The 12,119-nt window shown below is 50.4% G+C and overlaps 1 protein-coding gene across 8 annotated transcripts in view; it reads right to left on the minus strand.

The window, feature by feature from the left end:
• Positions 1–5,080, minus strand: part of KCNQ2 (potassium voltage-gated channel subfamily Q member 2) — a 73,914-nt gene extending 68,834 nt beyond the window's left edge. For all 8 annotated transcript variants that reach the window (XM_064730060.1, XM_064730057.1, XM_064730063.1 and 5 more), the window contains exon 1: positions 4,770–5,080. In XM_064730060.1, the coding sequence (XP_064586130.1) occupies positions 4,770–5,065 (296 nt within the window). In that variant the 5' untranslated portion in view covers positions 5,066–5,080. The remainder of the gene's footprint in view (positions 1–4,769) is intronic.
• Between the last annotated feature and the right edge of the window lie 7,039 nt (positions 5,081–12,119).

Below are 12,119 nucleotides of genomic sequence, written 5' to 3' on the forward strand. Positions count from 1 at the left end.
GGTCTCAGGCTGAGGGAAGAGACGAGGATCTGACTCCATGATTCAGAAGGCTTGATTTATTATTTTATGATATATATTACATTAAAACTATACTAAAAGAATAGAAGAAAAGGTTTCATCTCAGAAGGCTAGCTAAGCTAAGAATAGAAAGAGTGATAACAAAGGCAGCTGTCCCAGACTCTCCGAGCCAGCTGTGCTGTGATTGGCCATTAATTACAAACAAGCACATGAGACTAATTACAGATGCACTTGTTGCATTCCACAGCAGCAGATAATCAATGTTTACATTTGTTCCTGAGGCCTCTCAGCTTCTCAGGAGGAAAAAATCTTACGGAAAGGATTTTCATAAAAAGATGTCTGTGACACCCTGTCTGGGGGCGAGCGCTTGCCATGAACCCCTCAGGGTTTGGGGATGGACAATTGAGACTGCCAGACCACATTCACCCTGAATTCTGGAGTAAGAGATTATCTGGGAATGGATCTACATGAAATAACCATCAGTTCTGAGGAGTCACAAAAGAGGTCACATCTGCAAAGAGAAACCCTGGAACTCCAGGGAAACTCCTCACCCACCCTCTGTGCTCCCCCTGAGCCAGACATGGCCATGGATGCAGGCAGGGCACTGGAGAGAGGGGCAGCTTCCCTGGGTGAAAATGGAAGAACAAATGGGATAGGGATGGCACAAGGAAATTTGAATGGAATTAGACAGGGAGGAAATGTTCCTCCTTATTATAATTTAAGTCCATGCACTTGCTTAATTAACTAAATGTATGGTGCACAGTATGAAGACGAAAAATGCACCCAAACTATTTTTAACACACTTAAAGAGATGCATCAGGGTTGTAAATTCTAAGTAGGAAATGCAAGAATTATGTTGGTTCCTGTGCACACAGCTTTGGAAGTGCCTGAATCCAGGCTGTTTCCTTGCCACTGCTCCAAATGCAGCTTCTTCTTCAGCTCAGGGACCAAAGCTGAGCAGCTCACCCAGAGATCAGCAAATGTGTCCCCAGACACCTCAGACCATGGGGGTGCCCAGTGTGAGCACCTTGCTTAGGCTGGCACAGAACAGTGATCCCTCCTGAAATGAGATGGCAGGTAGGGACAAAAAAATCACTTTCAAGTATTACAGCCCTTCCTGTGCACAGGACAGGTGACAGAAACCAAGCCAGAAGGACTAGAAGGAAAAAAAAAAAATTCAGAGTAATAAAATGGAAAACTTTTAGGAGCCAAATGCCCATCTGCACAGAGAATTAAATTGAGGTCTAAGTGCTGCTGCACCCCTCAAAAAGCCTGACCTGCTATTTAGATACAGCTCAACTTTTCAAGTTTCAGTTCAGCCTTGAACAGAATGAAGCCATGTGCTGCCATGTAAAGGATCAGTCACAAAAAATTAAAAAAAAAAAAAGGTGGGAGAAATAGAAAAGAAAGATGTTGAGAGAAATATTGGGAGAAGGTGAGAAATAAAGCAGGCTCAGACTGCTGTGAGCAAGACAGCACCTCTAGCTACACTCAAAAATGGGACCCCCAATGCTCAGTTGACCATGGGGTTATCCAAAATATATATTATATATCATATATATCATACCCACAGCTCCCAAGAGCAGGTCACCCAGTTGTGTCAGTGTAGGAAGAGCTATTAAGTACAAAAATGAATCATAACACAGAAATATAAAACCCTGCTTTTGCTCAGAGGTAACAGCTCTGCTTTTGGAGAGGCAACATCTGAGATGAGACCAGGGCTGGGGGAGTGAGAGATTCCCTGGTTTGAATTTCCCTGATTTCTTATGCATGAAATGGTGAGAAAGGGAATGATCGACAGCAGGAAGAGGTGGGGAATGAAATCAGATGGATTGGATCTAGGATGCAGCACTGGAAATAAATGCAACCTGCACAGGCTTCTCAAGGCAGAGCATCAGAACCAGCCTGGGCCTCTGCAGGCAGGAATTTAGCAGAGGTATTACCCAGAGGCACCTCTCATATTTATTAAAACATCTCCGTGCTGGGAGAGCCCCAGTAGTTTTTGTCTTGGCTTTGGGTGCAGGGAGCTGCCCGAGCAGCCCTGGAGCAGCTCCGTGCCTGCAAAGGCAGCTGGGTCTGCAAGCATCTCTGAGATAAAACCCAGCCTTGCAGCATCACAAACTCACTCACACTGGAAATAAATGTGCATGCAGGGAAGCCCCTGTGAGCAGCAGAGCAGGGAAATAGGGGTGCTGGCAGTGGAGAGGGCTGGCTGGAGCCAGGACAGCGGCAGGACAGGGCACCCTCATCCACAGCCTTCTCCAGGACTCCCATTTCTGCAGGATGAGGGCTAAAGGCGCTTTTGTGCCCCAGGTTTTGGCACAAAATGAGGTTTGGGGCACGAGGAGTCACAGGGACCCCAATAGCACACACAGGGCACGGCACTGGCCTTTGGGACATGGGAATGGCTCCAGCCCTTCCATACAAACTTTGTGACCTTGAGGCAGGCTTGTCATCCTCCCACACCTTTGAACAAGCTTTTTATCTGTCCTGTCTGTCTGTATTACTGACTTCCAGTTACAGAACCCATTCCAACAGCCCCAGAGCTGGCACAGGCCATGCCAGGCTCACCCGGGCAGCAAGGGGGGACAACTGAGCCATGAGCTTATCCTGGCAGCTTTGTGTGAAGGTTCCCATATCCTTCAGCTCTTCCACAGCCGTAACAGCAAACTGCCAAGGCTAAACCTGTCCTGGGTATAGCACAGAAAACTGGAGGCCACAGAACTTCCCAATACACTGTAAAAAATTATGATATCACCAACTCTTCACAGACATCGGTGCGATTACCACCTCAGCCCTGAATTCAGCCTCCATTTCCCAGCAGGTGCGTGAGGGGAGGGGGCAGAGCTGGTTTTACAGGCTCCCCGTGGTGCCACAGCAGATACAAGTGGAGTCACAAGCCCAGAACAAACGCAGCTGCTCGGGCTGGGGGGATGCAGCTCCAGGGTGAGAGCCAAGGGGCACTGGGAGCAGGACAGTTTGGGGTGGCCCTGGGAGCACTCCTGGCTGCCCAAGCAAATGCAGAGGGCCAAACAGGTTAGAAGTTAAGACAGAGCAGCTGAAGAAGCCCAAGATGTTTGTAAAGCCCTCACAGCCAGAGCTACCCCTGCCGTTTGAAATTTGGCGTTCAGCCCCTTCCATCTCCGTCACTGTCACCCCAGTGTCCCCAGCTGGGGTCTCAGCTGTATTTAACAGCACACTGCACACAGCATCCCCATCCTCAGTGCACACACAATAACCCAGCTCCCAGCATGAACACTTGGCCCCTCCACACCATTCTGGAAGATTTTGAGACACAAACCACCCACTACTCCAGAGGATGGACGGGAGCATGGAAGGTGCTCAGGAATTCCCAGTGCTGGACTTCACACTCCTCATCATAGCTGCGGCTGAGCTCCACAGATGCTCTCTCTTCTCCTCTCCCATTTCCCAGGGGAAATGAGCTTCCCCAAGGACCCCAGCTCGCTGCAGTGCTCGGCAAGCCTCCCCCTTGCACCCAGCAAGGATCTCCCCTCTCCCATGGTCCCACCAACACCTCCAAGGAAGGCCTCAATGTACAAAATGGCTGAGGAGCAGAAAGCACATCCCAACTCCTTATCTTACAGCAGCACAACAGCAAAAGGATGGAGGGGGAGGAAAAAACCAGAAAAGGCCCCAAAAATCCTTTTGCTGCGGCTGAAAGAGGCCGTGGCCATGAGGAAAAGCACAAAAACAAAACAAAAAAAGCATTGGCACCAAGGGTAGGAGCAGCTCAGCCCGAGCCCAGGCCTGCAGAAGAGCCCGGTGGGACTGTGGAAAGTCCCAGAGGGAAGGGAGTTGCAGTAACACCGAGATTTATCTTGACCCTCCCTTGGCGAGCCTGGGAACAACGGGAAGTCATCTGCACTCCTATGCAGCAATGCTTCAGGGATTCAGGGAATCCTGCTGCCAAACGCGGGTCAGCGGGGCCATTCCTGCCCAAAACCCGGGTACCCGGGGGGGATGAGCACCCAGGGATGCTCCTTTGTTTACCGCTCGGCCGTACAGGCTGCGAGCCCCAGACACCGATTAGCATTTCTTTCTAGACACATCTCCCATTCAGACGCTTCCCACCGGGGACAAGAAATACCTCCAGAAGCCTGAGCAGAGCCCCAGAACCAATCCCGGCCCCAAACCTTTACCTGCAGCCACCCAGCAGGCAAAGATGGGGCCGGGGAGGGAAGGATGCTGGGGGGGTGGGGGGGAGGAGAGACGGTGCCTGAGCGGAGCTTTTTGTTCCTCTGCTCACAGCATTGCTATGGTGATTTCAAGCAAGACGGAGGAACAGTCGCTACCCATCACTCCCGCTGCACCGACCGCATGAGCAGCCCCTTCCCCCGCAAGCGGGAGCGGGCAGGGGGAGACAGGGGCTCGGTGACTCTCCTGGGAGCCTCCCCCCGGCTCTGCAGGGGCAGCTCCTTCCCCGGATGGCCATCACCGCCCCGATCCCGGGCACCGCCTGGGCTGGGGCGAGGGATGCGGGATGCGGGATGCAGCGGCGGCCCGGCCGGCCCGGCTGATCCCGGGGAGGATGAGGGGGAGCGGCTCAGCCTCCGCCCCCCGCAGCATCCCCCGGGGCTCCCCAGCCAGCCCTGGCACCCGGCATCCCTTCCCGCACCCGCTCTGCAGCTGGAGCATCCCCGCTCTCCGGCGCATTTGGGGGCTCAGGGGATGAAGGAGGGCACCCCGAACCCGGGGGTGCCACCAGCCTTGCCCCCCACCCTTTTACTCACACGTATGCGTGGTAAATGAAAGCCCATCCCCGCGGTCTCTCCAGCACATTGTAGAGGAAATTCTGCAGCTTGCGGTAAAAAGCATTCCTTTTGGGGGGCTTCCCGCTGCCCGAGACCCCGGAGCGCGGCTTGCTGAGGATGCTGCCCCGCTTGGAGCTCTCGGAGCCGGCGATGAGCAGCGCTCCGTCCCGGCTGGAGTCCGGGGCGCCCGGGTCCAGCCCCACGAAGCCCACCTTGAGCTTCTTCTCGGCGGCGGGCCCCGGGTAGACGCCTCCGTTGCGGGATTTCTGCACCATGGTGGCGGCGGGGGGCGGCGGGGGGCTCCGGCGGGGGCTCCGCCCGCGCTCCCCGCCGCTGCTCCGCGCCCGGCGCAGCCGAAGCCGCAGGAGCCGCTGCAATCGGCTCCGCCAGCGCCGCCCCGCCGCCGCCCGCCCCCTTAACCCTTGGCGTCCCCCGCCGGCAGCAGCCGCCCGCACCCCCACCCCACACACACACACACACACTCCTAAAAATCCGGGCTTGGCGTTCCTCACCCCCTCGAAATTTAAAAAAAGCCGCTCCGACCAAGAAAAACAGTGTTTGGTACTGTTCCCCTAAATGTAGGTCCCCTCTAATGCAGGGGGGACATCCCACCTTCAAATCAAGATACAACATGTTCCTGCTGCCCACAGTGCAGCTCCGCAAACCGGGCTCTGGCAACCCCTCAAAACCCCCATGGAGGGGGCTCCTCCTGCGCCCCCCAGGAAGGGCTGGGCAGTGCCCTGTGGTGGGATGCCAGCCCTGTTTTTAACCCTTGGCATCCCTCTTGGCAGCAGCCGCCTGCACCCCCAGTCACCCCGCTCTCTACTCCCAAAAATCCGGGCTTGGCGTTCCTCACCCCCTCGAAATTTAAAAAAAGCTGCTCCGACCAAGAAAAGCAGTGTTTGGTACTGTTCCCCCAAATGTAGGTCCCCCCTAATGCGAGGGGGGACATCCCACCTTCAAATCAAGATACAACATGTTCCTGCTGCCCACAGTGCAGCGTCTGCTCCCCAAACCAGGCTCTGGCACCCCCTGAAAACCCCCATGGAGGGGGGCTCCTCCTGCCCCCGGGTAGGGCTGGGCAGTGCCCTGTGGTGGGATGACATCCGTGTTCCTACTGGCAGAGGGTGCAGACACTGCCAGTGTCACAGGGGGACCCCATCTCCATGAGCCCACTCAGCAGCAGACCTGCTCAACCTCTCCACAAATCCCACTGTGCAAAGTCATTCCCTTCTCCGCTCTTCCCGACCTCTTCCCAACCTATCCTCTTGGAAGCCCAAATTCAGCATTTGTGCTGAAACTGCACCATGGCATGGTCACCAAGCTGCTCAGAAAGTCCATCTCCAGATGTGCTGACACAAACCAGCTCTTTAATACCCCACCATTTATAGTCCAGCAGCAGCATTTTACCCCCTTACACCATGGCTGGATTCTGCCCCAGGGAATATTTCCTGATGACACACCTTCACTGGACTCAGGAGAAGACAGGCAAACTGCAGAAAACAGGACAGAGGTGCCTGCCCCACATAATTATCCTCTATGGAAAGGGTTCTTTGAAGTGCAATGGGAAGACCTGCAATCAAATAAAATCAAGCCCAAGATCATCATCTCCTTCCCAGTGACATTTCTATCCCTTACAACCCAAAAAATCACAGGTGATCTGCATGTTCTTTGTAAGTAAAACAAGGCTTCAGGACAAAACTTTTTGTATGTAAATTAAATAGCAAGCTCAGGTAAGCTGCACCTTTCATCATAAATACCTCAGCACAATGTTAGTAGAGAAGCAACAATATGGTGGCCCCGAGTTTTATGGCTTCAGGAGCCACCCAGGGCTGGATTTTGGTGGAAAACCAATCTTACCACTCTATTGTTGCCAGCTTTCCCTGAAATTCATATTTAAATGAGAAAATCAACATAACCTTTCAGAGTGCTCTTCTCAAGTCCTGGCTTTTTGGTCCTCTCCTAATTTCTCAGGAGGATCCCAGTGAGAACTAATGGATAAGAGGAGCCCTGAGATTAAAGCTGCTGCCTCTCACTCCCCAAACCCTGTCATGCACGTTGAGAGAAGAGTGAGCGTGGAGCAGCCCTACATTTTTTATGAACAGAACGTTTCCTGTGACCCATATTCTCTCCAACACATGGCTGAAAGAGAATCCATCTCTGCAAGGCAGGCAGAAAACTAAAGCTGGGTTAAATACTGGAAAACCAGATCTGCAAGTATGTCAGTGAATAAATTGCTCAATTCAATGAGGGGCCATTCTATTCATTATTTGTGAACACTTGTAAGATCATTAGTGCTCTTTAATAGGGTGGCCAATTACAAACGTGCCTGGCACTAATGTACAAAGTGCATTATTATAGATCCAGTGACGCAGTCCCAAAGCAGGAAATATCCCCCTCCACAAAAAGGCCAACAACAAACAAAGGAAGCAATTTTCAATTAACAAATTCAAGATTACAAATAGTCTGTGAGCCCTAAAGAAGAATCTAAATTCAACACATCCCTCTTTGCCTAATTAGTTGGTCATTGGCAGTGTCACACTGCAGCACAGCCCTGGGTGCTCTGCATTTCTGAGACCACCAGAAATGGGGAGTGGGAAAGGCAAGGGGTGGGATCTCACCCTTTCCAGGTCATGGGTGGGCTGAGGAAAGGCACAGTGTGGTTGTAGGAGCTGTCAGGGATTGTTGTTTCATTCAGAAGGGAGGCAAAATCTCAAAGACAAGCAAGGCCTTGAGAGCAAGTGCATCAAGGATTGCCTCTTTTTGTGAACAGAGTGCAGTGGAAAAGGCCTGAAATTGTGGATGAAGGCCTCTTCTAGCCTCATCCCTTCTTTCTTTTTACCTTGGACTCTTAGGGCATCTCTAACTCATTTTTTATAATATTCTATGTCTTGGCACCACTAGATGCAGTTGAGTGTTTCTGAAGCGCATGGCTTTACCCTTTCCACCTCCACGTGTCACTCACAGCAGCTGTCCCTTGATCCAGTGTCCAGTGCCCTGCCAGTTGCAGCCCTGAGAGGAGCAGCAACTGGTTACAAACACTGAGCTGTGATGTCCTGCACAGAGCCTGCAGCAGGTAATTTTGGAGATGAAGTCACTTGTGTGTCACTTGTGCTGGGTGGCACAAGACAAGACACAGCCATTAACACTAGGAATTAATGAGGTATATAAAAGCAGCAGTGGGAAGGTGCTTTTATCTGATCCAAGGACATTATGTCTCCATAAACAAACAGAATTACTGAGTCAGTCCTTTGCTTTCAACACTGGTGATGGCTTTAAAACACAAACACCATGGCAGATAGCTTAGACCCTGAAGGTAGGATGAAATCCATCAATCCATGTAAAGATACAGAAAGTCCATGCTCTGTCCCCTGGCGATTTTTGAGATGTAGTAAGAAATGACTGGTGTGAAATATCTAGAATGACTCCAGGGATAAATTTCTGCTTGAAACACTGAACGAGAGCCCTTTCTCCATCCCCACCCAGCCGGTGGTTTGTGTGAACTGTGCTACCCATAGCCTGGGTTTTGTCACTCACAGCTCTCTCCCAGAGCTATTTTCAAACCCTAAAGCAGATGGCTTTACCTCCCCTTGTACAGGATGCTGCAACATCCCAGCAACACTAACCTGCCAAGGGAAATACACGAACAGCTCGGTGTCCCTGCACCCGGTGTCCACCCATCTCACTCTGCTTCAGCTCCCCCCGTCACCTCCCACCACCCTCATCCTCTTCTCTGAGCAGGAAACAGCCCTCAAGAGCCCCTGTCCATTGATTATTCATGTCTCTTCCCTGCCTGACTCTTCCCAACAGGCCAAATCAGTTTTGGCTTTGAAACCAGCAGCCCTGACCCGAGAGAGGTTGGTTCATACAAGGAGCTCGACCTGCAAGGAGATGCTTCCCCAGAATAAGGTGGAGCCTTCAGGGGGAAAAAAAAAAAAAAAGCTGTAGGAAAGATAATTCCTGTGCACAAATGGAGAAATCTATGTATTTCCAAAGGAGAAAGGTGATTGTGATATTTGTGGCTGGAACAGAAGGCAATGCTCAGCCGAAGCTTCCACATTTGGGATGAAGAGATGTGGTTGGTACAGCTGCAGAGGATGTGCAGGGTGGTGAGGACACTGGTGCAAAACCTTGAGAGCAAGAGGGTTCAAACTGGCAGAGATCAAAGATTGCTTTTGGCACTGAGTCACAACCACAGCATCAGCACTGATTTTTTTAAACTTTTTTTTTTAATCACCTGAAATGAAGGTGCACCAGATGGTTTTCCAGTCCTGATCAAATCTGACGGTCATGTGTTGCAATGCTAATGAAGTTTCTATCCATTTTCATCAAAACCAGAAGCCCTGATAGACAGAGGCTCCCCAATGGTTCCTTCTTCCCCCTTCAAAGGTGATTTTAAAGTGAATTCTCCTCTTTACCAGGCACAGGAAAAGGTGCCCATGAGGCGGCCACGCCTCCCAACCACTAAAAATCTTTAGATCAATCAGAATTTGCAAGCAACATGCTGATAAGAAGAAACCAGGCTCCCTTCATCCTGCTGCTGACAGAGCTGCTTATTTTATATTACATATTTATTGGATGCAAAATTTCTGTGCCACCATCCATCTTCCTGCCCTGTTCTTAGACAGCACCGACCTCATTGGAGGCTGCTCCAGAAAAAAGTCAGGACAAATCCTGCTGTATGAGATCAGCTTGAGCTGCAGCTGGAAGTGTCTGACTGTATGAACAGAAATCTCTCCAAGTTATGCTGAATTGACTTGGGAGATACACATGCTCCGTTCTTGACTAGAAATTTATGTTCCTCCTTTCTAAGGATGATTAAAATTGCTGAGGTCTAAATATTAATTTGTGCTGTGGAGGCCTGACTTTAAGGAAAACTGGTTTCTGGAAAGAACAGCTGCTTGGCTGGGCATGTGGAAGGAGAAACTAGTGGGAAAAAAAAACAAAATTAAGGCAAATTCTCTTGGATTAATAAATTGTGTTACCCTCGGAGCTCTCACAAAGCTGAAAGTCATAGAGGGATCAGCACCCAGCCCAATTCCCTGTCACCTTTACACTGCTCTGCTTCTGCCCCACTCAGTGCACACAAATCCTGCTAAATTCCCCACTGGCCAGGTCTCCTTCCCCATCTCCACTCTCCACCCTTCCATCATTGCCCTCCAGCTCCTTCTCCTGCCCTCGCCTCCTTTGGGACCACGTGTAATTTCTTTTCTTCATTTATGCCGTTACCTTGAAGGTATTTTTAGCCCGTGACCACAGTTGCCCCTGAGCCCTCCTTTTCCCAGACTCTGTAAATTTAGCTCTCTTAGTCATCCCTCACGTCTCCCAGTGCTCACATTGTTCCTCCTGACCTCCTTGGGTTTCCACCTCCTCCTCCTGCACCCACAAGGACCAAAGCCACACCATCAGATTGCCATCACCTCAGTGCTCTTTGACCTCATCCCCCAGGACAAGGAGGCTCCAGGACCTGGTCCCACACCCTGATGGCCACCACAAGCTCCTTGGGACCACTGAGAGATGGAGGGGCCTTCCCACCAAGAGCCCCCTCCCAGTGTCTCCAAACCAATGCTGTGCCCCTCACAATACACAACTTACAGCAACAAAACCAAACTGGTTCTCACTTGGGAGCTCTTCCAGCCTTGCCTGGGTTCAGGAGCTTGGAATCCAGCTCAGGACTGGCTCTGGTCCCAGCAAAGCACCTCCCAGAACCATAACTGCATCCTGGCTCAGGCCCAGTCCCACAAAGCCCATTAGGTGCTTTGTTCCCATTCAAGCACCTGCCTCCCACTGACTTCAAAGCTGAATCAAAACCTGCATGAATATTTAGGGACTGGAGGTTGTCATCCGAAAGAAACAAGCCCATACTGAAATAGCTGATTCTGACACATCATCTCTGCAAGGAGGGGCACATCAGATTGATCTGTGCTCTAGCCTGACATGGAAGGGAAAGCAGCTCAAATAAATAGATTCTAGATGGTCCCAGGTGTCCTGGGTTAGGAGGGGAGAAGCATAAGGAGATGCCAAAGCCCTAAACCTGCATGGAAAAAAAAATTCTTTTTTTTGATGTAAAACCTTTTTTTCAATTATTTTTCTTTTTTTCTGAAGTGTCAAAATCTACAGATTTGGAAAGTAAGAAAACCAAACCCAATTACTAAAATACTGAAAGGCTTGAAGGCTAATTATTTTACCTCTTCATTATTGAGAGAGATTAAAAAAAAACCCTTCAAAGTTTAAAAAAAATTGCTTTACATTTTTCCATGTAATTTTTTTCCATTTCAAAAATGTTGAAGAAAGAATATTAGATTTTGATTTTAGTTGTGAGGGCTGCTTTTGATCCATGTGTCAGGTTTTAAAAAAATGGAAGTATTCTGCTGGGAAGCTGCCAGGTAGACGTGGCTGTCTCCATGCTCCTGCCTCTGTCACAGCATACCATGTGTCATCTGCAAAGAAAAACTCTCAAAGTATCTAAATTCATAGTTTCTCTGCACCATGGGCTTTTGCTGCAGGCTTTCGTCAGTCTTTCAGCCTGGACACCTGGGAAATCAAAAGAACGTGAAAGGGCAAGGGTTTATGATTTATTTATCTTTAACCTGAGGTCTTAAGGAAAGCTGGTGTACGTGCATCTGCATCTCTCTTGCCTCCTTTAATAACTGCAGAGCTTTTGGGCAATTTTTATCTTCTTTATTAAAGATTGGGGGGACATTTCAGATTGCTTTGAATGAGAATACGTGATGAGAGAGAGGACAGAAATCTCCTCAGTGCAGGAACTGGTGATGCATGGACACGATAACAATGGGCATCAGAGAACCCACAGGACATTATTAGAAACATAAAACCATGGGAAAATGGGCACCCCTGGTTCTACTGGGGATGAAATTCCCGCTTTGTGGGCTCAGCTTGGATCCTGTGTGGGAAGCACCTGCTGAACATCTGCGGTGTTGGACAGGGCAGGATCAAGCACTTTGGGCACAAATGCAGGTGCTGTGCCTGCAGAGTGGCATTTCCTCACTTCCTGCCTGATTTTCATGCAACTCCTCTTTTGTTCTCCCAACTTCGCCTTGCTCATGCTGTCCCTGCCCTCAGGGACCCATCGATCACTGTCACCTCCTCCTGCCCTTTCTGGTCACCACAGTCCTTCAGGGCGGGATGGGGACAATTCCAGGCTGTGTCGTGGGAGAGAATCCTCTCACTGCACTGATGTGAGGGGTGGCAGGGCTGGCACACACACTCCTGTGTCCCCTACACTCCTGGCTTACCAAAACCCAACTCAGACACCCCAGGTGACTGCTGTCCCACCCATCACATCCCCACAAAGCTGATATTTGGGGA

The sequence above is a fragment of the Zonotrichia leucophrys genome, chromosome 20, assembly GCF_028769735.1.
Source record: "Zonotrichia leucophrys gambelii isolate GWCS_2022_RI chromosome 20, RI_Zleu_2.0, whole genome shotgun sequence".
NCBI classification, from domain to species: domain Eukaryota; kingdom Metazoa; phylum Chordata; class Aves; order Passeriformes; family Passerellidae; genus Zonotrichia; species Zonotrichia leucophrys.